General features: G+C 34.6%; 1 protein-coding gene across 4 annotated transcripts in view; it reads left to right on the top strand.

The window, feature by feature from the left end:
- Window positions 1–3169: 3169 nt before the first annotated feature.
- Window positions 3170–27589, top strand: part of THEMIS (thymocyte selection associated) — a 253679-nt gene continuing 229259 nt past the window's right edge. For 3 of the 4 annotated variants that reach the window (XM_007484529.3, XM_007484527.3, XM_007484530.3), the window contains exon 1: window positions 3171–3669. In XM_007484529.3, coding sequence (XP_007484591.1) covers window positions 3579–3669 — 91 coding nt within the window. In that variant the 5' untranslated portion in view covers window positions 3171–3578. Of the gene's footprint in view, window positions 3670–27589 lie in introns of all 4 variants that reach the window. The other variant, XM_056818747.1, reaches the window with a different exon arrangement.

The raw sequence follows: 27589 nt of genomic DNA, 5'->3' as shown, positions 1-27589 counted from the left end.
ATTACAATAGGAGTAAGAAAGGAATTAGAGATATATATAGAGAGAGAAGGGAATAGGGCTTAAATACCCCTTCTGTTTAGGCTGGGCCAAAAGGCCCAAGCCCTTAGATAGCTGGGGCAAAGAAAAAAGATCAGTCCCTATTACTCACGTGTCCAAAAATGGAGAAACAGTCTCAGAGGCCCCCACCTTCAGCTTCCTTCAGAGCAAGCTTCCTCAGAGCCCAGGAACCACACCGCTCAAAAACTCACCCCCCAGTCTCCAGACCCTCCTATCTTTAAGGACACCATCCAAGTTGCCTCCCCTCAGTCCTCACATCTACCAATCACTCTTCATCAATTTCCCTGTCAATGGAGGCTCTCGCTTAACCCAGGACCGCCCAGAGGTTTCTGGCTTTTGCACATGTCTGTTGAAGGTCATATTTTCAAATGATTAAATATATACTCCTTTGCTACAGCCCTTTCTAAATCCTGTTAACTTGAGTATGGTAGAGATTGGAATAATTAAATTTTGATCTAGGCTGCAGCCCTTACTCAATCCTATTAGGACTGAATAGGGTGGAGTATCTCCATTGTATCAATTCTAAAATCAATCAAGACTCAAAGAAATTCCTGTTCTATGCTCAAGCATAGGTCAAAGTCCTTTCCATTGTTCAGCAAAGGGTTTCTGTCCTAAAGTAATCTTAAGAAGGGAAGAGAAGGAACCTCCCATGCCAATGGAGTTCCCATTCCAATAGACTATCAGTAAGAAATTTTCCAAGTATGAAATATCCCAATGGTGAAATTTTCAACAATTATAAGTCTAAGGAAATTTGAGGTTTACAGCAGGATACAAAATAAACCCACATAAATCATCAGCTTTTCTATATATCTCCAACACAGCTCAGCAGCAAGAACTAGAAAGAGAAATCCCATTCAAAATCACCTTAGACAAAATAAAATACCTAGGAATCTACCTCCCAAGACCAACACAGGAACTATATGAAGACAACTACAAAACACTCTCCACACAACTAAAACTAGACTTGAGCAATTGGAAAAACATTAACTGCTCATGGATAGGACGAGCCAATATAATAAAAATGACCATCCTACCCAAACTTATTTATCTATTTAGTGCCATACCCATTGAACTCCCACAATACTTCTTCTCTGATTTAGAAAAAAAACATAACAAAGTTCATTTGGAAGAACAAAAGATCAAGGATATCCAGGAAATAATGAAAAAAAAAACACATATGATGGGGGCCTTGCAGTCCCTGACCTTAAACTATATTACAAAGCAACAGTCATCAAAACAATTTTGTACTGGCTAAGAAACAGAAAGGAATATCAGTGGAATAGACTGGGGGAAAGAGACCTCAGCAAGACAGTATACGATAAACCCAAAGATCCCAGCTTTTGGGACAAAAATACACTATTCGATAAAAACTGCTGGGAAAATTGGAAGACAGTGTGGGAGAGACTAGGAATAGATCAACACCTCACACCCTACACCAAGATAAATTCAAAATGGGTGAGTGACTTAAACATAAAGAAGGAAACCATAAGTAAATTGGGTAAACACAGAATAGTATAAATGTCAGACCTTTGGGAGGGGAAAGGCTTTAAAACCAAGCAAGACATAGAAAGAATCACAAAATGTAAAATAAATAATTTTGACTAGATCAAACTAAAAAGCTTTTGTACAAACAAAACCAATGTAACTAAAATCAGAAGGGAAACAACAAATTGGGAAAAAATCTTCATAGAAACCTCTGACAAAGGTTTAATTACTCATATTTATAAAGAGCTAAATCAATTGTACAAAAAATCAAGCCATTCTCCAATTGATAAATGGGCAAGGGACATGGATAGGCAGTTCTCAGATAAAGAAATCAAAACTATTAATAAGCACATGAAGAAGTGTTCTCAATCTCTTATAATCAGAGAGATGCAAATTAAAACAACTCTGAGGTATCACCTCACACCTAGCAGATTGGCTAACATAAAAGCAAAGGAAAGTAATGAATGCTGGAGGGGATGTGGCAAAGTAGGGACATTAATTCATTGCTGGTGGAGTTGTGAACTGATCCAACCATTCTGGAGGGCAATTTGGAACTATGCCCAAAGGGCGACAAAAGAATATCTACCCTTTGATCCAGCCATACCACTGCTGGGTCTGTACCCCAAGGAGATAATGGACAAAAAGACTTGTACACAAATATTCATAGCTGCACTCTTTGTGGTGGCCCAAAACTGGAAAATGAGGGGATGCCCATCAATTGGGGAATGGCTGAGCAAATTATGGTATATGTTGGTGATGGAATACTATTGTGCTAAACGGAATAATAAAGTGGAGGAGTTCCATGGAGACTGGAACAACCTCCAGGAAGTGATGCAGAGCGAGAGGAGCAGAACCAGGAGAACATTGTACACAGAGACTAATACACTGTGGTATAATCGAAAGCAATGGACTTCTCCATTAGTGGTGGTGTAATGTCCCTGAACAATTTGCAGGGATCTAGGAGAAAAAAACACGATTCATAAGCAAAGTATAAACTATGGGAGTGGAAACACCGAGGAAAAGCAACTGCCTGAATACAGCGGTTGAGGGGACATGACAGAGGAGAGACTCTAAATGAACACTCTAATGCAATTATTATCAACATGGCAATGGGTTCAAATCAAGAAAACATGTAATGCCCAGTGGATTTGCGCGTCAGCTATGGAGGGTTGGGGGGTTAGGGGGGAGGAAAAGAAAATGATCTATGTCTTTAATGAATAATGCTTGGAAATGATCACATAAAATATAACTTAAAAAAAATAAATGTTCATTCTTTGAGCTTTGTTCTTGCAAAGTGAGTTGGTTACTTTCACACTGGTATTACGAGATGAGAAATTCGCAGATGATTTGGGGAGAAACAATTGAGACAGATAATTGAGAAATCTCCTAAAGTATATCCCAGTTCCTTCATGTCAGCAAAGAGCTTTTGTGAAAATGACTACAATAATAAGACTGAAAATTAAAAGTGAATTTAGAGGTCATCAGATGAGAGATGTCATATTTTCAATACACATACAAAGAAATTAAGTTCCTTATTTACTTAAACAATCATCTGATAAAGTGACACAACTCAGTCACGTAGGACTTAATAAGTAAGCATTCAGATACAAAGTCCATGTGAAATGGACTCTATAGTAAAACAGTTTTACATCTTAGATTAGTTTCAGAAATCATATTCTCCTACTGTTAAGGTAATCTTTCACCTGCAGTTTTGACCACAAACAGTTTTGTCTGAGCTGCAAAAAGACACCTGGGTAAGCAGTAGGCAATAAGAACTGTACTTGGCATACTCATTCTGTGGGAGCTGTTCAGACTCATTCACCCCACCCCCCCATCCTGTGTCACTTTAGTGCTGGAAGGAAATGAAGACCACAATGAGGACAATGAAACAGTTTTAACACCTTTTTTTATGGGCTCCCCACCTCCCAGAGTTCAGTGTGTCTAAGGAGATAGCCCAGATTATAATTGCCATGAAGTGACTTTTGGCAACCCAAGGCTTGTGTGGCACCAAGCTTCTGCACACCTCTGGCTCAACAATGACGTCCACTCTACAGGAATTCATCCACTCACTAAATCCTAGAACCCTCCCAAGGGTCCTTCAGATTCAGTCCGGCATCTATGTCCAAGGTAAGCTGCAACTTTCTTATAATACAAGAGTGGTGAGGAGCAAAGACATGTTACCAACTTTTTTGCATTTTGCACAAAAGGAATTTGAAGGAAAAGGTTAGGAGGTCTATATGGGAATTCCTTGAAAGTAATTTTGGAAAAGAAGATATGTCCTTGCCAAAAGGACCAGCTAATGGCAATTTATGTGGAGCCTACCTTGGTGATGGAGAGAAGGGAAGAAAGTACATATTTTTTTTTAGATTAAGAAGTCTAACCATTTGTTAAGAGTCAGCACTGTGTTAAGGAGAGATATGAAGAAATGAAAATGCCCTCAAGAAGCTCATAATCTTTCAGATTATGATGAGGTTAATAGACATGATTAGCAACTTTGTTTTCTCAGAGTCCTCTGAAATATACTTGCACTCTTACCTAGAATAACATCAGAATGTTAATTTGAAGGTACATTTAAGCAAATGCTGTGGTAAAGATTATTTAACTTTATTTCAGAGATAATAAAAAACATGTTTGAGAATCAGAATTTAGACTTAAACAATGAAAAAGGATAATTGTGAATTCTGTTGCACTTTCTTGGAAATAGAGTCAGCAATCGAGATTATTTAAACCATTAAAAGATGCTTTAAAAGTTTTTTCTTCCTTCATGTAGTCTGGAAAAAATATATACGGTTAAAATATGAAGTCTTTTGTAAGAAATCTTAGACAGTTGTTGATGGTTTGCTAAGAGAATTCACTAGGGCACATTTTTTTTCTTGAGATCAAAATCATTAGTTCAATTCAATGAAATATTTAATTAGCAAATGCATTTGTGTAAAGTATTATATGGGGCACTGGACATAAAAAGTTCAACATCTGGAAGTGGTAGAATGGAAAGGAAACTATTTCAAATGGGTTAGGTTTGGAGAGGAAGAGATTGGCACAAAGGAAGGTATGAACAAGAGATGGGTATTATGAGAATAGGAGACAAGAAGCATAATGGAAAGGCCAAAGCTCTGTGGAGGACCTTAAATATCAGGATCAAGAACTTTAGCTTTATTTAATATCTAATGAAATATTACTTAAAGTTTTTGAAAAGCGATATGACTGTCATGGTTGCATAATAGAAAGATCAATTCAGAATCAGTGTTGAAAATAAAATGGAGAAAGGATTGACTCAGAATAGTAATGCCATTTAAAAGACTATTATAATACTAAATTACATCTAGCATAGGAAAAATAGGGCTTTATTCCAAGGTATTGATCCCTAGCAGGCACAAATCCTCCCCTTAGAGAATACTATCCTCATGTCTGACTTTTTTGGTCCTTTCTGACCTTCACTGCTGCATGGTATAACAACCTCTATATCCTCAATCATAGGATTTTCTTACTATAGAACTCCTCTCTGAGGGCCTCCTAATCCACTAATCTCCTTTGGGATGATAGTCAAATTCTTTAGCAAATGGGCTGCTCCTCTTCTGGTGTGATTGCACCAGTGGTTAGACACTATCCTGTCATTCCTTCCACTCCCCACCACCTACTGAATTTGTCACAGGTACAAGGATTCCAATTTATGGCCCGAATTTTACCACATGGGTGGTAAAAAATACAAGACATAGGGTGTGGTAATGGCAGTGAAGACTAATCAGAAGCAAGAGCTAATGCAAATGTAGAAATAAAAGAACTTGATGATATCTAGTTCAAGATTAGGGTGATGATTAAGAAAAGGCAGAAGTCATTCTGGTAGAATCATGGTGCCAGTTCAACAGAGGGCCAAATGTTTTTATTCTTATTTTTGGATTAGAGTCTGTCTCTCTCTCTGTCTCTGCCTGTCTGTCTCTGGCTCTGACTCTCTCTCTCTTTCCTTTAAGGGATGAATCCTTAGTCATAGCCTGTACTCTTAAAACTCAAGGGGAATCATAGGTTCACAATTATAATTGGAAGGGACACTGGAGGTGATCAATCTTAAATAAATTAACATTTTGTATGTAGCTTCTATGTACTACTTGTGCTAAGTTCTGGGGATACAAAAAGATGTGAAAGACAGTCTCTGCTCTCAAGGAGCTTACAATCTAAGGGGGAAGATGTGCAAACAAATATATATTCTGGTAATCTAGTTCTTCATTTAAAAAATTTTAATAACAAATATCCACATACGTTTTCTGAAGTTATATGATCCATATTGTCTCCCTCCTTTTTCCCCTCCCTCCTCCTGGAGCTGACAAGCAATTCAATCTGTGTTATGCATGTATTATCATGCAAAACATATTTCCTTATTATCCATTTGTGTAAATGAATAGTCTTATAAAACCAAAACCCCAAATCATATACCCCAATAAATAAGTAAGCGATAAGCCATGTTTTCAACTGCATTTATACTCCGACAGTTCTTTCTCTGGTCATAGATCGCATTCTTTTTCAGAAGTCCCTCAGAATTGTCCTTGATCATTGTATTTCTATTAGTAGCAAAGTCTATCACTTTTGATTGTTCCATAATATTGCTGTTACTGTGTACAATGATGTCCTGGTTTTGCTTATTTCATTCTGCATCAGTTCATGTAGGTCTTTCCAGCTCTTTCTGAAGTCATTCTGTTCATCATTCTTTATAGCCAATAGTATTCCATCATTATCATATACCACATTTAGTTCAGTCATTCCCCAATTGAGGGACATCTCCTTAGTTTCCAATTCTTTTCCACCACAAAAAGAGTAGTTATATATTTTTTTGTACAAACAGGTCCTTTCCTACTTTTCTTCTTTTTTGAAAGTAGTGGTATAGCTAGATAAAAAGGTATGCATTTTTAAAATATCCTTTTGGGCATAATTACAAATTGCTCTCCAGAATGGTTGTATCAATTCACAACTCCACCAGCAATTTTGCCACATTCCCTCCAACATTTATCATTTTCCTTTACAGTTATATTGGCTAATCTAGTAGACATGAGGTAGTACCTCAGAGTTGTTTTAATGCATTTCTCTAATCAATAGAAATTTAGAACTTTTTTCCCCTATGATTATTAAAAGCTTTAATTTCTTCATCTAAAAACTATCCTTTGGCCATTTATCGAGTGGGGAAGGACATGTATTCTTATAAATTTGACTTAGTTCTTTATATATTTGAGAAATGAGATCTTTATCAAAGAAATTTGTTAAATTTTTTTTTCCTGGTTTGTTGTTTCCCTTCTAATCTTGATTGCATTGGTTTTGTTTGCATAAAACTTTTTAAATTTATTATAATAAAAATTCTTCATTTCACATTTTGTAATGTTCTTGTAATGCAATTGTTCTTCCCATATTCATAGATATGATAGGTAAGCTATTCTATGTTCCTCTGATTTACTTATAATATAACACTTTATTTTTAAATTGTATGCTCATTTTGACCTTATCTTGGCATAGGGTATGTGATTTTGATCTAAACTTAATTTTTGCCAAACTGTTTTCTAATTTTCCCAGCTATTGTTGTCAAAAAGTGAGTTCTTATGCCAAAAGTTGGGAACTTTGGATTTATGAAACACTAAATTGTTGAGGTCATTTAACCCTAATCTATTCCATTGATCCACCCTTTTATTTCTTAGCCAGTACCAGACTGTTTTGATGATTACGGTGTGCTTTATAGCACAGTTTAAGATCTGGTACTGCTAGGCCACCATCCTTCACATTTTTTTTTCATTAGTTCCCTTGAAATTCTTGATCTTTTGTTCTTCTAGATTAATTTATTATTTTTTCTAGTTCTATAAAATATTTTTTGATAGTTCGGTATGGCACTGAATGAGTAAATTAATTTAGGTAGGATTGTCATTTTTATTATATTAGCTCAGACTACCCATGAGTAATTAATGTTTTTCCAATTGTTTAGATCTAATTTTATTTGTATTAAAAGTGTTTTGTAATTGTGTTTGTATAATTCCTGCATTTGTCTTGGCAAGTAGATTCCCTGGCATATTGTCTTGGATAATTTCAAATGGAGTTTCTCCTTCTAACTCACTGCTGAGCTTTGTTGGAAATATATTGAAATGCTAATGATTTATGTTGGGTTTTTTTTTTTTGTATCCTGCAATTTTGCTAAAGTTATTAATTATTTCAACTAGTTTTTAAAGTTGCTTTTCTAGGATTCTCAAGGTATACTGTCATGTCATCTGCAGAGTGATTGATAGTTTAGTTTCTCTATTGCCTACTTTAATTCCTTCAATTTCTTTTTCTTCTCTAATTACTAAAGCTAGTATTTCCAGTACAATGTTAAATAGTAGAGGTGATAATGGGCATCGTTGCTTTACTCTTGATCTTATTTGGAAGGCTTCTAACTTATCCCCATTGCAGATGATACTTGCTGATGGTTTTAAATAAATACTACTTATTATTTTAAGGAAAGACCCTTTTATTCTTAGGCTTTCTAGTGTTTTTAATAAGTAGTACTTCATTTTTAATCTAGCCTTTATTTTTAAATGTGAGGAAACTGAGAACCAAAGTGACTTCTTATCAAAGTCCTACAAGTATGAAGCAATGGAGCTGGGAATCACATTTAAGTTCTCTGAGTCAGCATGGTACAGGGAATGAGAACTATCTCTGGAGTTATGAGATATGCTTTTAAGTCCTGCCTGTGAAGTTTATTAATCTCTTCACTTCCCTGGTCCTGAATTTCCTTTTCTGTAAATGTGAGTTTTAGACAGATGGTCTGTGATGTCTCTTCCAGACCTAGACGAACAATAACTCCAAATACAGTGTTATTTCTCTTTTAAAACATGTTGACACTGCAAAAATACAGGGTGGCAGAGTCATTTGTAGTACTCAGGAGCATAATATACAAGCCTTGGTCCAGAGAAGCATGGAACCACATTAGAAAGTCTATGAGAAGAAAAACAATAACCCAGATATTAGTAGTCCAGATAGATCAGTGCTATAAATTTAAAACCAACATGTAATTTGAGTTTAAGATCATGAGGCTAGGTACCAAGGGCAATTAGGTGGCATAGTATATAGAGCACTGGACCTGAAATCAGGAAAATTCAAATTCAAATATGGTTCCAGATACTTATTACCTGCAAGACTTTATTTTTATCCCTATTACATTTCATCTTTTTAGAATGAATCCACATTAGAACTTAAATTGTAAAGGAACTGAACAAGAAATAGAAAATCAAAGGCACTGTGCTGACTTGAATTTCTAAGAGAATTATAACAATTTCTCTTTAGTTCTTTCCTCTGTAAAAGGAAAGGGTTGAAATAAATGATCTTAAAGTCCTACTTCCTTTTTTTTTGTCTACAGCTGTCATTTTATGAACATCAGGAAATGCCTGGTGTGGAAATTCCCTCTATTAATGCAGCACAAATATTCCTCTGTAATTTGGCAATCTTAGAGACTTATCAGGGTGAACTGGTCAAGTCTGTAAAAAGGAATTCTTCATTCCTTTTTTAATTTAATGAGGGACCTGAAGGTCTTCTTACCATAGAGATGTGTGGGGTTTAGCCAGCCCACAGTGACAGGAGGAAGAAACCATAGAGACAGGAAGTGAGGCAGAAAAAGGTTATAAAAAGAGCCAGTGTCAGTTGGTTGAGCTGTCATTTGCTGACAGGTGTTGGCAGTTGTGGGGAAGTTGACTGCTGGGAGTATGTTGGATTAATGGTTGGCATTTAGTTGCTAAAATATAAAAGGTGAGCCTGAGCTTACTGACAGGGCTTTTTGGCTTTAGCCTTCAGAGAGCTTTTGACTTTTGGTTTTTGGGCTTTTGATTTGGGCTGTTTGATTTTTTCTTTCTTGAACTTTTTTTGAGAGATGATTGGTCTTCATTGACAGACCTAATTGGGGTTGGATTAAACACTGATTGGGTTGGTTTTGATTGAGGTAGAACTTTGTGGGGTGGTTGTTATCAGTGGTAGTTATACGCAGTTATAAGTAGACAAAGGCAGTTTTAGATAGTAATTATAGGTAGTTATAGGATAACTAGTATAGACATTAGGAAATTTTCTTTCTCTAACTCTTTCCTACATTTCCTTCCTTTACTATATTATTTCCTATCCCTTTTTAAAATAATGTTTAAAACTGCTCTTCTGTTTTTTGTCAAACCTGTAATTTAACTTTTACAAGTGACTTGCTTATTGTTATATTGCTTATTGTCACATATTGTCAGAGACAGAATTGGAAACCAGAGACTTGAAGACTAGCTTTCTATTTCATATGCTATATTATCTAACCAGACTCTCTTGTAATTGACATTTTATGAAAATATGCAGACTGGTAGCTTATTGAGGATGGGGGAAGAGGACAAAAAATGGAAATTCCTTTTTTCTGGACTAGGAGAACTTCTATGTCAGTCTGGATCAGGGAAACATGATGGCATTCTTATATCCCTGGTATATTTTGACAACTTTTGTTCCTTGAAAAGTTCTTTGAGAAGACTCTCTTGATGAATTTCATGCCAAAATATCCTGTTTAAGCTACTAAGTGTTTGTGTGGATGATGATGTTGGAAACTATTTGTTAATGCCAAAATAAAGCCCCCAAAGAAGTTAAATTATTTATTGAGTGTCATTAGATACAAAATATCTTGGAAGTTCAGAGTTTGTTGCTACTAAGAAAATTATGATCTTTTTGAAATAGGCCTTCTCAATGAAAATTGATAGAAATAATACATATCAAATGAACATTTATTCCATTAGGCCTTCTCAATGAAAATTGATAGAAATAATACATACCAAATGAACATTTATTCCATTAGCAGATACTCTGTTCATGAAATACTTGTTTAATATAATGTTTACTTTCACAACTTAGAGATTCAGAAAGTCAACATTTTTATATTTGATATCACTTACCTCCTCTGTGTCAATGAACAAGTTACTTCTCCAAGCCAAAATGTATTCTTTCTTCCTATGTTCCCTGACTTTATCAAAGCACAATAGGTGCCACCTCATAACACAAACATTTACAGATTCTCCCAAGTATTAGTACTTCCTCCTTTTGGAATTACTTTTAAATACTTGTATCTTTACTCACTTGTGTTCATGTATCCCTCCACTGAATATGAGCTTCTTGAGGATAGAAACTATTTTATTTTTGCCTAGTGTAGGGCCTGACCCATCATAGGTGCTTTATAATGTTTGTTGAATTGAAATTCCTAGATGAACTTTTAATTTCAAAATATAGATATAGAACCAGGTACAATTTTTGCTGCTACAAGATGTTAACAAAGATGTCAGTTGCTAGAGGCAAAAAGGATGCCTCTGATGTGATCTGGTAAAGACTAAAAGATGAGGGTTTATTGATTCTATTTTAGACCTCACAATACACCATCTGACCACATCTACAAAGCCAAAATGGATTGATGTCATGAGATGGAAATTCCCAGTGGAGTGCCCATGTATCTAGGAATGAATGAGAACACTCTGCCTCTGATCTGGTCTTGTCTCATATTCTGCCATGGAATCCCCTTAGGGGGATGTAACTGAGCAAGGAATCTTGTACAGGACCATGAAGCATGTCAACAGGGTGATTTTTGAAAGGACAATTTATATAGAGAACCATTTTTGAAATATCAAAATGCTCAAATGTTTCTTCTTTTTTCCAAAATAAAAATTTGCATTTTTGTAAGCATCTTGAGGGTCTCATCTTAAAAGTACTTTTCTCCACCCAACAGTTTTCCCATGCCACATCTCAGGAACCAATCATAGTTCTTTAATTTGTCTAGCACTACCCAGGGGTGTCAGTGCTTGTGGGATTCATTTCCAGTCTTTGAGGGTATGAACTTCCTTTTCTAATAAAAGGTTCTCCAAGTGACTAAGTGTGAAAGGAGGAGCACTCCAAATTCTTGGTGGATTAAGTTAAAATAAACAAAGGGAGTTAAAAATTCCCTTTCACAAAAGTGATGGCCACATTTCTTTCTCAGTTCTTGGCTTCCATAAAAAAGTGCTACTTTGAATTTTCTGTTATATATTGAATCTTTCTTTTTGCATTTAAACTCTTGGTGTACTTGCCAAATGAGATCACTAGTCAAAGACTATGAACCAGTTTACAACTCTATCAACAGTGTATGTTTGATTGTCTTATCATAGCTATTTTAACATTGTTTCCATTTTGGACATCTTTGCCAACATACACAATACTCTTACATTATGCTGCTTTTTTCATACTGACGTTCCTTGCTGAATCAGAAAACTCTAGAATCTAAATTAGCTAAAAGACAAATTTCAAGGAGAATTAAATTATTGAAGGAAAATGACAAGGTTGAAAATGCTTCCATGTGATTTGTAAAGTCTAGTGGAATTCTTTTCATTTATAGAATCATGGGTCTATGAGGGAACTTGGAAACCATGTAATCCTGTCTCCATTTTACATATAGGGACATCATGATGTGTCCAAAATCACACCACAAATTAGAGGAGAGACAAGAACCAAAATTGACATGATCTGACTCTCTGGGACAGCATTATTTCTATTAGCCTATGCAATTTCATCTTTTTGCCATTCAGTAGATGGCTTCTGATTCTAACTTAATTAGATGTCAGGATTGCAAATAATTCCATTATCATCATTATCACTCCATACATAATACTATAAGAGTTAAAGATTACTTATTCTTTTGATTGCTAACATGTTGTCTAAAAATTATCTTTTAAAATCATTAAAAATAATTCTAAGATCAACCATATTTTAAAAACAGGAAAAAAGGTGATAAATTTCCATCTCCTCATCACAGCTAAAGGTATTTCCCTCCCCACTTCATGACTTGAACCCAGGAGATGAGGTGTATATAAAGAACTTCCAGTCTATTGGAGCAACTCAGCCTTCCTGGGAAGGGCCATTCCAAATATTGTTAAATACTCCAAAATCTATAAAGATTGGAGAGAAGGACTCTTGGATTCATCGCGTACATGTATAGAGATCATCTTTTATTGAGACTGATTAACCGTATCCTATCACATGCACTGGAGATAATAATCCATAAACAAGTGGATGCTGTTTTTTTTAACACATTGAATTCCTGAATTTTTTTCTTCCCTTTTTCCTTATTTCTATTATTGCTTTTCTTTTATTTGTATTAGAATATTTTATTTTTCCCTTTTCCCATTTCAATGTACTTAAGGTATATACAATCAATATTAATTTTTTCTATAATAATATAAGTTTAAATATATATATATATATTTATAATATTAATGCATACCCAAATAGCTTTAGACTGCGGGAACCTGCCATTTATTGATAATTATTATGGGACTGTAATTAATGTTTGTGTCTGATTCTAGAAATGGGATCAAAAAAGGAGCACAGACTTAACCTGAATAGTGCCAAAAAGCACACAGGTCAAAAAAAAAGAAGAAACCAATCCAGGTAGGACTGATGCACTTCTAAGCCAATACAAAGGACTTGAACCTCGTGTGAGACTCAAGGTTACAACACCTGACATATGTTAAGACGTAGGCCTTCCTTGTATCCACACTCTTTGTGAAAATACTTACAGAGAAGTACCAAAGTTTGGCTATCATCCTGGCTCCCTCTATCCCTGAGAATGAAGGTAAAATCAGACCAGGGAATGACATTTCCCTATCAAAATAAAAAATCTGGTTCTTTTATCTCTCCTATAATATGGCAATTTCCTGTAGCCTTGGCTGCAAATGAGTAAGTGAAATATTACTATACTCTGTCCTACAGACTTGTGGGATTAGAAATTACTTTGATTGGACCCTAATACAAGGGCCTGTTAGAAATTTATTCTTGCTTACTCAAAATTTTGTATACATAGATTTTCGATATTTGGATATTGATTTTGAATTCTTCTCTAAAAAAAGAAAAAAAAATATATATATATACATATATAAAATTAAAGGGTTCAAATTTTTCTTCTATATTTTTTCTTTTCTCTTTTGTTTTTGTTTTTGTTTGTTTATTTGTTTGTTTTTAAATTGACTCACACACACCCATAACTAAACCTTACATCCTGAGCTGAGCTGGATGTTTTTCAACACCTTCTTCAGGGGGGATTGTATTTTCATAAAATCCAAGATTTAAAATTTTTGTTCCAGAAAGATCTTCAGGGAAGAAGCTTGCTAACTCCTAAATCCAGAGAATGAATTGTTTGCAGAAAGATACCTAAACCCTTACACTACAGGAAGATCCAGAATGAACCTTAGGGTGTGGTTGATTGAACATTTATTTTGAATGTACACTCTTATGCCAAAAGGGGACTGCCCCCTAATTGGCTTTTGTCAATGCACCCAGCAAAACATTGGTTTTGCTGTCTCTCTCTTCTATTTCCCCCTTATCTCTAACTATTATAGTTTTCCTCTTAGAGGGTAAAATTTTGTATACACTTGCAGTTAGAATTTTTGGGGGTACAAGATGCTTCTGTTTAGTGATCAATTGGGGGGACTAGTCCCCCAAACATCATCAGGGGGGATTGTGTTTTTTTTTTAGATTTTCTCCATCTTGCTTAGTCAACACCAAGAAATGTAGACACCCACACTACGTGGACATGTGCTAGCAAATGACAAATCAGAAATAACTGACTGTTCCCTGGGCTGTCCTAACCCATGCTTGAGCCACCATTGGCACATGTGAGACACAGGAAGTGATGTAGAGAACTGCCTTTGGAGTTCTTGTCACTTCCTGTGGAGAGGGCTGGGTGCCAGTTCGATCCTGGAACTCGAACCTGGAGGAGCTCCCTCAGACAGCTTCCTTGAATTGGTCACGTGAGTGAAAAGACTGACTCCCCTTTCCTTTGGCTCTCAGGGGAAGGCCGCCCTTGTCCAAGGCCTTGAACTCCTACCTGGCTCAGCCTGAGCTGCAGTTTAAATTAACTCTTTTCCCTCTCTCATTCTCTTTCTTAATTTCTTCCTCCTTTTGTAATTAAATCACCATAAAATTCCATTCTGACTTGAGTGTTTCATTTAGGATTTAACAAATTAAATCCTTGGCGACCAATAATTATAACATTCAGTCTCAACCCTAAATTTGCCCTTTACACTATCCCTTACCATTCTTTTGTCTTGGAACCAATACATAGGACTGATTCTAAGATGAAAGTTAAGGTTAAAAATAGTATATTGGTTTGACTGCATAAGAAATTTTATAATATGGATCTTCATGTAATATTCATATATATGATAGATATGTGGGCATTTACATATATCACATAAGGAGATTTTAAAACATCACTGCTTAGTATGGTAGCTATTGTTAGTATATAATTTAGTATATCTATATATATATATTTATGTACAAACAATAATCACATACTTCCCAATTCATTCAGTGTCTCACATGCCTACTTGTGATTTATGACAATAATAGCTAGCCACAACGCAACCACTCTAAATGAGGAATTTTTTTCCATTTTCTTTACTCAAGATCTGACTCATCAGCACAGGCATGTCCATATTTTCCATTTTTAGACTATTCCCTCTCTAATCTTGAGAGAAGGAACTTCTTCCTTATGGTCATCATCTTGGCCTGATCCATAGCTCTATCCTCTCTCCCGAAAACATAACACACTTAATATATTATCCAATGCCTTCCTTACAGTAACCTATTATTTTAACCTTAACCTCATTTAGACCTTCCTGTTGTTCCTTACCAAAGTACATATCCATCATTGAATCTTAAAATGTCACTCTCTAACTTTGGCATGAGAGGCTTTTAAACAATTTTGCTTAGAGTGACAGCTATTACATATGATTTAATATGCTAATGTTATCAAGGCAAAGAAAGAAGGAACATGCTTTCTTCCTTCCTTTTTTTTTTTGAGACAATCTTCCCCAAATTGAAAATGCAGCAGCCATTTACAAGACATGATCTCACTACTCACCACTATGAAAGCATTCACCTGCTCCATTTTAACCTGACTGGTTTGACCCATCTTAGGTGGCCTGGTGGTCCTCATTTCCTGAGGATTAACCATAATGGTTCTGGATTTAGTTAATGAGGACCTAAGCAGCTTTAGCTCTATTGAAGTTCAGAACTTCCAAGTTCAAGTGGTCCATCTGCTTCTTCCTTCTCAGTAGCAGAGAATACAAGCATGCATTTCTGGACCCAGATTCTTTTCTTTCAGTTTAATACCATTTTAGAAGTTGGCTTCCATTACATTCAGAGTGAGAAATCATACATTCTTCTTTGTCTTTGTTCTTTAAAACCCTCCCCACACTTGGCAGTGCTTCAAAACTAGTGAAACAGACAGACTTTGTAGGCTAGACAATGATAAAGTTTCGCATCAATGCAAGAAATGCAAGATAAATTCATCTGTAAAGCTAATGCAAATAGAAACTAGTGACTCATCTTAGGGCATCAAAGATACCCTCACACCCTCTAAAGTAGGGATTTTTTTTTCCTTGTTATTAATTAACACCCGAAAGAAGAATATTTCCACATAGAAAGTAGAACAGAAGGTATTACATTTGAAAAGATCTCTATTAAATATAATTTCACTTTTTAAAAAGCAAGTAATAAATTTAACATATTACTTCCAAAGCCTTTTTGCTTTTTGTTTACCTTCTGAACTTGTTTCAGTTCTCTTGTCATTTTGAAAAGTACTTTAATGACCCCTCTTTTTATCCTTCTTTTTCTTTTTGCCAACATTTTCCATCCTCTCAACCCAATTTCTCTCTTTGTTATAAAAACACATTACTTATAACAAATAAGCAGAGTCAAGCAAAACAAATACAAACATGGCAAAAATGTAGGTATAATTCTGTACCTCTACCTGAGTTCATCAATGACAGGTTTGTTTTCTCAAAGAAGCCTTCCCTTATAGTTAAATCAATGACTATATTTGCTGTGTTTCTAAATAAAACTTCTACTGATCTGGCTCAAAATTGCAAGAGATGGTTTCTATTACTACCATGTTAATACATCATTAATTGGGGATAGGTAGGTAGCACAGTGGATAAACACCAAATCTCAAATTCAGAGGACCTGGGCTCCAATTTGGCCTTGACACTTCCTTAGCTATGTGACACTGAGCAAGTCATTTAACCCCAAGTGCCTAGCCCTTGCCTCTCTTTTGTCTTAGAATTGATACTAAAACATGGAGCAAGAGTTATAATTTTAGAAAAAAAGAAACCCATCATCATTAATTGAACAACTGATACAGAAAAGCCATGATTACTCCTTTTTTTTTTCCTAACTCAGACCTTCTCTGTGGGCTTAGAGATACCATGTGAAAGTTTTCTTACTGTCCACCTATATATTTTTAAAAATCAAACAGATACCTAGGGTTGACTGGACAACCCTTTAATTCCATTCTTGTTGCACTCGTTAGAAGTATTGACGGCAAACTTTGTAAAGGGAAGAAACTCTCAGAAAAGCTATTCTAACACTACCTCCACCTGTGGAGAATTTCTGTAGCATCAAATTTCTAGATAATCTGAGGGAAAAAAATGAGCATGCATTATATGGAGGATAATAACAATCTAAAGAATAGTGTCATTTCTAAAAGTTCCTTACCACTGCTTTACTCTCCATCCTTTATCCACTACCACCTAATGGTTAAATGTTATGGTGAATGTAGTTCACATTTTCCAAACCCACAAAAAGGACTTGCTCCAGAGTCCCTAAGGATAATGTTATTAGTCATAAAAATTGGAACTTCCAGAAACTTTGCATTATTCGAGACCAACTAGGTCATTTGACATATATATGAAATAATTAAGGCCCAGGAAAGGATCTTTAAATCTAAGATCCCATAGTGGTTAACATCAGAGCTGGAATCTGAACCCAAGGTTTCTGACACCAGATTCAATGCTCTTTCCCTATATGACACTAATCCTTAAAGAAGTGAAGTTTAACATTTCATTCCTAGTTGCTAGCTGCTGTTGTGAGACAATTAAAACTAAACTATAAAATAACTGAGTAAAAGAAACAAATTGCCAATGTGTTAACCAATTCCTTTTTAGATTGTTACTCTCTTTGGATTGGGGCCAGACAACCATTCACTAGATGACATTAAAGCTTTGCCTCAAAGGTCTCTGAAACAATTTTGCAGATTTTGATGTTTAGCGAGTTATATATTATGTGGCCGGGCATTTTATAGATACAGTACGGGTTTGAGAGTTTATATTGCAAATGTTATCTCTGTTTTAATGCCAATGTAATTATTTTATAGTTAATTGCATTTAATTATTTTTGTAGGTTTAATTTAATCAGAGGCATGGCCAGTAAAATGTGCTAAGTCCTGTTTCTGAAAATGTCTAGCCTTCTGTTTTTTTCCATTTTAGTATTTCATGGATTTTAAACATTCCAATGAAGGGAAAACTGTACTTCTCCTCCTCCCCCATGCCATTTTTTAGTGTCTTTAGTATAGCCATTGGTCCTTGATGATCTTAGCTATGTCAACTAGTAGCAAGTAGAGTAGCAGCTCTTGGGAATGGTGTCCTCTCTAGGGATACAAGGTATTTTACTGCAAGAACTTCTGCTCAATGAAAATGATTCAGAGCAGTAGATCTTCATGGAAAGCAACACTTCTAAAGCTATATTGAAAATGTAAATAAGTTCTTAAAATCATTTCATGTCATTGGCAGTTTTCCTGTAAATTTTTTTTTTCAAACAGAAAGCATGGTTCTTTGAAACTTTTTAAGGATGATTTTGTTTGGAAGGAGCTATCACGGTCATTCATCGGATACTCTAAGTTGATTTGTCTAGCTTCTATGCACCTCCACTAATGAAGACTTTTAGGCATTTATATCGAAGTATTTCAATAAAAGCAGCAATTAGGTAGCTCATGTGATAGAGGCATGGCATGGAGTAGGGAAGACTTGAGTTCAAATCTCACCTCAGCCACTTACTAGCTGTATGCAAGTCATGTAACTTTTGCCTTAAACCATGGGAGAAAGAAAGGGCAAATCATTCTAATATGCCAAGAAAACAAACCCCAAGAGGAAAAAAAATAAAGAAAAATCCCATGTACAGCATTGAAATGCTATGGTACACGAGGTCCCTGAGAGTTGAACAATACTGAACAATAATTTCAATAAAGAAAAAACACTCTCTGTTGCTGACAATTGATATAAATAATGATTTAGTAAATAATCTTTTGTGGCAGCAAGGAAAATAAGATTTCATTGTGAAAAGTTTTTTTTAATCCACTCATATTTGGCTTTCAGTGGCTTAGTGATACTCAAACATTTCATAGTTAGCCATATTTAGTCATCTGGAAGGGATATTGGAGGTTATCTATCACTCTACAGATAAAAAAAAAACAAAAACAACTGAATCCCAGAAAGGATAAATGAAATAAATAAACATAATAAATAGAAAATAGGGGGGGAAATCATTTACTAAGCACCATTTGCTAAGCACTTTACAAATATCTAATTTGATTCTCATACCAACCCTCTGAATTAGGAGCTATTATTATTTCCCTTATTTTCACAATTGAGGAAAGTGAGACAAAAAAGAGCCTAAGCTACTTGCCCAGGGTCACAAACCTAGTAAATGAGGTTGGATTTGTACTCAGATCTTGCCTCCAGTCCTACAACTCTAGCCACTGTACCCCCTAGCAGCCTGTAGACAGTATTTAGGGCAGAGACATGCATTTAATTCAGATGCTCTGGCTCCAAATCTATGTTCTCTTTTCATTGAACCAAATATTGGTTTTTCAGATATCGTGTTTTGAACAAGGTTTGTTCTTTCTTCTTAATCTTCTAGAGCTTTTTTTGGTTTTAGTCCTGATGCTTTAGTGTTATAATTAATTTTCTACCAGAATGCTATTAGGTTCCACAACATAGGTCAGCAAAAAGTTGCCTTTTCATTGTAATTAAAGTCCTGGAAAAATGAGAAAATAAGAGTCCAGCATTCTTCACACTTAGATATGTAAGTGAGCCTGAAAAGTTTAATCCTTTAAAAATTTGAATTGTATGCAAAAATTCATGAAATTAATCTGTATCAAATTGCTTAACATCTCACAGATAGGTGAGGAGAGAAAGGAAGGGAAAGAATTGGATTCAGACTCTTAGAAAATGAATTTTAAAGATTATTTTCACAGGTGATTGGAAAAATCAAATATTTAAAAAGATTTAAAAGAAAATTAAAAATAAAAAAAATCTTTTTATATGTTAAAGAGTCCATGAAACTTTTTCTCCTAAACATTTTTTTAAAAACGAGAACTGTTTTTAGGAAATGGGTGTGTCATAAACAAAGCAAGAAAATCTCAGATGAAAATAATTACCATTATATCATTTTCAGTAGTTGCAGAACAAAATCAACTAGTCTTACACTTTCTACAAGGTTGGCTTAATTAAGGATGTGCCAGACACAAGTAGTTGAGGACAATAGAGTAAATTATTCAGATCTGCTGTAGGGGATTCACCCTGGATAATTTGAAAGTAAAGAATAATCTTGTCTGCCCACTGGGGATTTACATCATAAACTGCCCAAGACAATGGGAGGCATATGTGTTTTTTCCCACCCTTGCATAATGATCCTACAAATATAAGATAAACTTTTATTGTGCTCTCTTTCACAAACTCTACTGTCAAGAAGCTGTGATTGTGAATCTTCTTAATACTGACAGAAAGAGAAAGTAAATGTGGAATTATATGTTTTGTTGGTTGCCAGTATGGTCTCTAATTATATAAAAACTGAATTGCTGAGTGGGTCTATCACTGTATTTAATTTTCATCAGGCATAATTTATTGGACAACTGGACAATTGTCTACTACTGAGGAATATCTGCTGTCAAAGAAAATATATGAATATTGCTTCTAGATTTCTGATGTTTTGCTGCATGTTACAAATGAAATTTATGCTATATCATAACTAGCAAAAGCTTTGAAAATGGCAAAGAAATCCAGAAAATAAATCAGAGCTAAAAAAGTAACTAAAGGAGTTAACTATGCTCAAAATCTCAAATCTCTTGACATTTACCATTCTGCATTATTCTATCTACAAATGTGTCCATCTCTTCCAAAAAAAATCTTTTTAGAATAAGTTTTTCTGTCAAATTTTAACCTGAAAATGAGTTTGACATTCATATTATCAACCAAGGGATTGGTATAACCCTTCAAGTTGAGAAAGCTATTTGAATGAATCTCATGCTTTTTTGTTTGTTTGTCTTTGGTAAAAAAAAAAAAGTTTTAAATAGAGATGAATTATTTGTTGTTTAACAAGGAGATTTTGCCTGTAGAAATAAAAGATCTATGCAGAAAAGGGAAGAGTGGCATCTGCTAAGATATATATCAAGATTAAAGGCTCAGATGTCTTATTTTTAGAAAAATCTTAGAGCAGAGGGAATTTGACCATAACTATACTGGGTTTTTTCACAGTACTTTTTTGAGACTTCAAGAAAGGGCATGCTTAAAACAGGTATGAATTCAAACCACAAAACAAAGGCATTGGTTATTTTTTCTATTTTTCTCTTAATAAAATCAGGAAAAAATGTTTGGGTAAATTCATGCCTTACTCATTCCAGTTTTATATAGCCTTAATTCCACAATGAGTTCAGTCCTCAGATCTCCCCTCACCTTTTTTTTTTCCCAGCAGAAAGCCCTACACATAATTCTCATTCTCCTGCCCTTAAGATTTTGATTCAGTCAATTCATCATAACTTTACTTTCCTTCAAATTGCAATTTAAGGTCAACTTCTTCTAAAAAGCTATTCCTAATCTCACTCTAGCTCAATATCTACCCTCTTCTTTTAAATGAATCTTTTTTATTTATCAGTCAATATTTTCTCTTTTATTAGCTAGCAACCTTCATATACTGAGGCTTATAGATTTGGAAGTAGGAAAAACTTTAGAGGTCGTCTAATTCATTCCCCAACCCAACTTCATGTCAGAACTTTATCTGGTTTTTACTATCTATTTAAAATCCCTATAGGCCACTTTATAACTACTGTGTTGTTACCAACTGCCTTCTTTAAATGAATAACTGATTACTGAAGCAAAAATATTTGAAAAAATTCCTTTCTAACTATTTTAACCTTTCATTTCGCCTTGGCACAAAAATCCATAAAAATAATAAGTTACTTGATCATTAAAAAGGGTTCTAAATCACTACTTACTCTATTTTTTATGCAAATTTAATCTTATATACAAGAAGGGAAAGGTGTTTTAATCATTTCCTCTGACACATACTGACTGTATGACCTTGGAAGAGTTATTTAACCTCTTGGTTTCCTAGACAACTCTCTAACACTTTGCTACAGAGAAAGAGCAATAGTAGAGTTTCTTCTTGGATTCCTTTGTATCAGTAAAATAACAAGGCCAATCTCTGTCCCCTGTGTCTCCAGTATTACTAACTGAAGTGTTCATTTCTTTCCTCTCAAATTAGAATCTGAATTATATGAAGGCTAGAACAGTTTTTCATTTCTATGAAATCCCACAAGAACCTAGCACAGTGCTAGAGTCTTATTGATTACCCAATAAATATGTTTATTGATTTACTGTGACTATTTATTTGAATTACATTAACAGTGGCCATGTCTTCTGAAGCCACATCAGGATATATGGCCTGACAAAAGATACTGCCCTTCATATGTGGGTTTATTTCTTAGGAAAAGTCTTATAAAAAACCATAAAAATTGAATGCATTTAGTTACACATTCAATAAATTGCTTTTATTGAAAAAAACATTACATGAAAAGAAATTGTTGTTGTTCACTTATTCAGTCAAATCCAACTCTTCATGACCCCATGGACCATACTGCCTAAGTTTAAAAAATTTAATAAAACATTTATGTTGACATTTTGTCTTTATATTCCCAATTTTCATTCTGCTTTTAATTATACTATTTCCTAGCATACATCATAGCATCAGAGAATTATGTTTTCTATAGCAATAGCATTAAACACTTACTTTTTAAAAATTAAAACCCAAGAAAACTTTATCTAAAGCATTTTTCTAGATTTCTTCTAACAAAACCAACCAATCTTGTTAAATGCTTAAAATGGTTACCTTCATAGGTAACAGTGCATACAGTTTTGGAGATGATGCCTTAACTCAAAGAATGAATCATATTGGTTCAGGAACTATAGACTACAACAGCAACATAGTCATCAATAAGTTTTAGAGTCAAATTGCCTTTCTCATTGCCTCTTAAATCATATAAGGGCTTAACCTTCATTTTTAACATTAGTAAAATTATCATCTTAAATCTAGAATAGCTAAATGGTGGGGAGAGTTTCCACCATCATCTGTGCTCTTCTCCCTTTATTCCATTAGGTCTAGGCCATCCCAGAACCTATCTAGGATGGCTGGGCATCAGGAAGATCCACCACCCAGACTAGGGAACCCTATTTATTCCTGGACTTCTGCATCCTCCCTGCACTTCAGTTGACCCAAAATCCATGAAGTAGTTCAGCAGGAAGAATGCCCTATTCACTTTTCTTCTCTACATGAGTTTGACTGCTTATAGGATTTGATTGAGATAGAAATCAACAACTCCATTACTTTTAATTAGATGGAGGACCACCAGGACTTACCATCTGCCCTGTTACTACCTCCCCAGAATTCCCCAGTCCTTACCCTTAGCTCTATCTCTATATCTTGCAATCTTAATTATCTATGTAAAGTTAAGAACTTCTGGGTCTTACCATCTGTACCACTTCTAAACCCTTAGAATTTCTAGATTTTTCTATCTCCTCTGAAGCAGATCTTTCTTTTATATAGTGTATCCTTCAATTAGAATGTTCACTCCTTGAGAGTAGAGATTATCCTTTTTTCTTTTTGTATGCTCAGTTCTTAGCACATTGCTTAGCAATAGTAAACATAATTATTGATTCATTAAATCCTGATTATTGCTTCCTATTTATTTATATAACTGCTTACATTTATACAGAACTTTAATATTTTCAAAACACTTTATATACATCTAATTTTATCCTCAAAATGTTCCAGTGAGGGAGATGTTGCTATTATTCCTATTTTACAGGTAAGGAAACTGAGGCTGATAGAATAAGTGATTTACCAAGCATCTGATATAAATCATACCAGGCCCTCCTAACCCCCAAACTACTGCATTACATACTATGCAATATTGTCTCTTCAATAAAATTTTAGAATAATATTTAAACTAGATAGCAGGATTCTAGAGGCTATAGCATCCTAAAAAAAAAAAGGAAATTTTTATTCTAGTACTAATAGTCAGAGCTGGAACTTTTCTATATAGAAAAATTATAGAGAGAGAATAAGTTAACAGCAAGATAACTCAGTTTAGGATGGTACATATTAAGAGGGAAACTGATAAACTGGAGTATTTCTAAAGAAACATGATCAAAGTGGTGAAGAGTCTCCAACTGAGGAAAAGCTGAAGGGAATAGGGATATTGACAATGGGGATATATTTACAATAAAGGGAAAAAGACTTAGGGAACACTCAAACCCTTCTTTGAATTTGTAGAGAATTGTCAACTAGAAGAGAAATTAGACTGAATATATGTGACTTCTGTGAATTTGCTTTTGTTTTCTCCCATTTATACCTCTTTCAGACAAATATTTTTATTTGGACTAATAAAGTCCCTTTCAAAATCTTTTCATATTATGGTCTCTAGTAATATGATGACTTAGAAGCTTCAGTTAGGAAGTTTGGTAAGGTAGGTTATAGCTCCCAACCTTCATCCTGAATTCTTGGAGGAAAAATCCCCAACAACAATGCTTCTTTCCCTAAATTTCTATGACTGCATATATCTCTGAGATTGGAGACAAGGTAATATAGTAGATAGAATGCCTGAGTTGGAGTCCAATGATCTGGGTTAAAATCCTGCCTTTTATACTTATTAGCTATGAGTCAATGGACATGTCATTTTACTTCTCTAGATTTCTGTTCCCTCTTCTCTAAAATGGCAATAATAAAGAGTATAGTATCAGTCTCACTGAGTTATTATGAAGATCAAGTGAGGTAAGGCATAAAAAGATCCCTGAATGCTTTAATGTACTATATACATGTTAACATATCCAAATACTATATACATATTATTTTTAATGTTTTAGATACAAGCCTACTGATTACAGAGATTTATTTCACTTCAAAATAGAAAAAAAAGTGTCTGAAATACCTTTGTGTATTTTTAAGTTTAGATGATTATTATAACCATTGAAGGTTAAAATTACACTAAGACTTTTGGAACATATTGCATATATTAAGTTGCTACTATATGCATGATACTATGTTAAATGCAGATAAAAAGAGCAAAAGGCAATAGTTTTTGCTCTTGAGGACACTGTATGCTCTTTAAACCATTTATTGAGCTTCTGCTATATCAAAAGATCCCAGTCTTTTATGTTTCATATCCTTTGGCTTTCCCATTAAATATAAAAGGAAATACATCCTAGAATTTATCATGCATATGTTCATAAGAAATAAAATAGATTAATTTTTCATAAAGCCAACTTTATATTATTATATGTTTAGCAGAACAAAATCAGATGAATTAATGTGGCTCTTGATTCTGTTTTTATTTCCTACTTTGGGTTTGATGGAAAACAGGACTGAGAATTCTGACTCATAGAAAAATGTTAATATAAATGCAATTGAAGCCTTATGAGAACTTATAGTGAGAACGGGCTATAGTGGTCCAAGAGTAATTTAAAAGCTTTGTAATTTCATTGATTAGAAATCAATTCTGAATTTGTTTATTTTGAAAACCAATTATTTCATCTTTCATTGGGACATTGTTACAGCTGTTTTATTTTGCTTTTTTCCCCATTTTTATAGACCCTTACCTTCTGTCTTAGAATCAACACCATATATTGGTTCCAAAGCAGAAGAGCGGTAAGGGCTAAGCAATGAGGGTTAAGTAACTTGCCCAGGGTCACAGGTAGGAGGCCAGATTTGAATCCAGGACCTCCGGTCTCTAGGCCTGACTCTCAATCCACTGAGCTACCCAGCTGCCCCCACAGCTAGTTTCTCTTGTTCAGCATGAGAAGGGTTTTGTATCCAAACAAATGGTATGTTCAATAAAAATTACTCCTTCAGCTGTCTTTCAAATTTCTCACTTTATTATAATGTTATCTCTCTTCTCATCCTGAACCACTTTTTTAATGGTCTCAATACAATCCATAATTTCTTTGAAAGTCAAACTGCTAATTTTTAAATATTCCAATAATATGATATAAGAACTTTTACAATATTCCCTATACCCCCAAGACAAAGTTCTTGAAGGGGTGGGTGAGGAATGGGAATTATGTATATTACAGGTTAGAAAAGTTTGCATTATGGAGGAGGTTCAATTCTAGGAAATGTGATGAGGTGCACAGCTATAGAATACAGTCTGTGTTCTTCAAGACCTTACAATCTAATCTGGGAAAGAGGCCATGTAATTAATACTTGTGTTGTAATTTGTCTTTTATTTTTTAAGTGTTTATAATTTGTTCTGCCGAGACCAAAAGCAGGGCAAGATCATAGTCATTGAGAAAGGCTCCATGGAATAGTGGATAGCTGTAATCAGACAATTCAGGGTCATAACTCTAGAGCTGTAAGGAACTTATACTCTAGTACGAGTACTCTAGTACAGTTTTGTGGAAAATTAATATTGAATTGGGATATTTTAAAAATGGTTCCCCATTTGGTCCCCAGGGACAGTTTGATTTCAAAATTTCAAAACCATCTCTCCCCTAGGCCATGAAACTACGTTGGGTCTGACAATATTTAAAGGCATAAGGGGATAGGTTTTGTTTTAGGAAGAGTGGAGACCTGCTTCCCATTTATCTATAAAAAAGAACTTGATTAGGTGATGAAATCAACTAGATAGGCACCATGTTGCCCTCTTTTGGGCTCCAATAGCTCTCCAGACTAGCTGTCTACCCACTCACTTTGACTCAACTCTCTCTCTGGTCCAGCTTTCCACACTAACTACTAATTTTTTTTCTTCTTTATCCATAGTTTATTCTTTGATTTAATTCATTAACTTAATGCAGAGTCCAGGTAAGTTTCACTCATACATAAATGAGGAAACTGAGTCCAGGAAAAAAGAAGGCTTTTTACCCCTAAAGGACACATAGTGGCACTTACAACTTGAGTTTAGGTCTTTTGGCACTCATTCAGTTCTCTGCATAGTATGCTATTAGGTTAGGCTACCCAGCAAAAATCTTTCCTGGGCCAGGAAAAGATGGATAGTTAGATGTTGATGTTGATGCTGATAATGATGATGATGACACTGATGATATTGATGACGTTGTTGTTGATGTTGATAATGATGATGATGTTGATGATATTGATGATGTTGTTGATGTTGATAGCATTGATTTTGTTAATGTTGATCACAATGCTGTTGAAGTTGATGTTGATGATGATGATGAAGATGATTTGATGATGATGATGAAGATGAAGAAAATTTGAATTTGGAGTTATTTCCTTCCATTTGAACCTTTCTGACCCTTCCCACTGTAATGATTAAAAATTTCTTGGAGACTAACTCCAACCTCTCTTTCACCCTTCCATTGTATTGGTCTTCATGCCTCCTCTGCCCATGGGCTTCAATATGAAATATAAAATTATCCCATTTTATTTCTTTTCCTATTTCTCTTAGTATTATTCCTTTTTTCACCCCTAGTTTATGTGTGTGTGTGTGTATAATATATATATATATATATAATTTTTTTTCATCCTATATAGTTTGTCACTGTTCCCTCTAAGTATACTTCTAGCTACTCTGGTAATAATAACAATTAGCAGAAAGAATCACAGATTATATTCTGAAGGTCCTGTGTTCAGTTCTAATATCTGCCACTTTACTGTGTGGCTATGGACAATTTGTTTTCCCCGGGCCTCAGTTTTCTTATCTTTAAAATTAAGGAATTGAACTAGTGAACTCTAATTCCCCTTTGTCACTAAACTTCTATGATCCGATGACCTAATACCCCTCTATGGTCCTTATATTAATCTAGCAAATGTCTCTTTTCCAAAGAAATAGATGTCATTGTTTTTTCCTTTCTCCTCAGTGACTTTGAATTATTTTTGAGTGCTTCTATATCCTGAATTAGTTATACTTTGTCTAGAGAAGTGGATAAAAAAATGTTTAAACGAACAT

The sequence above is a fragment of the Monodelphis domestica genome, chromosome 2 (assembly GCF_027887165.1).
Source record: "Monodelphis domestica isolate mMonDom1 chromosome 2, mMonDom1.pri, whole genome shotgun sequence".
NCBI lineage: Eukaryota > Metazoa > Chordata > Mammalia > Didelphimorphia > Didelphidae > Monodelphis > Monodelphis domestica.
The sequence above is the reverse complement of the archived record's forward strand: the minus strand, read 5'-3'. Positions and strand labels throughout refer to the sequence as shown.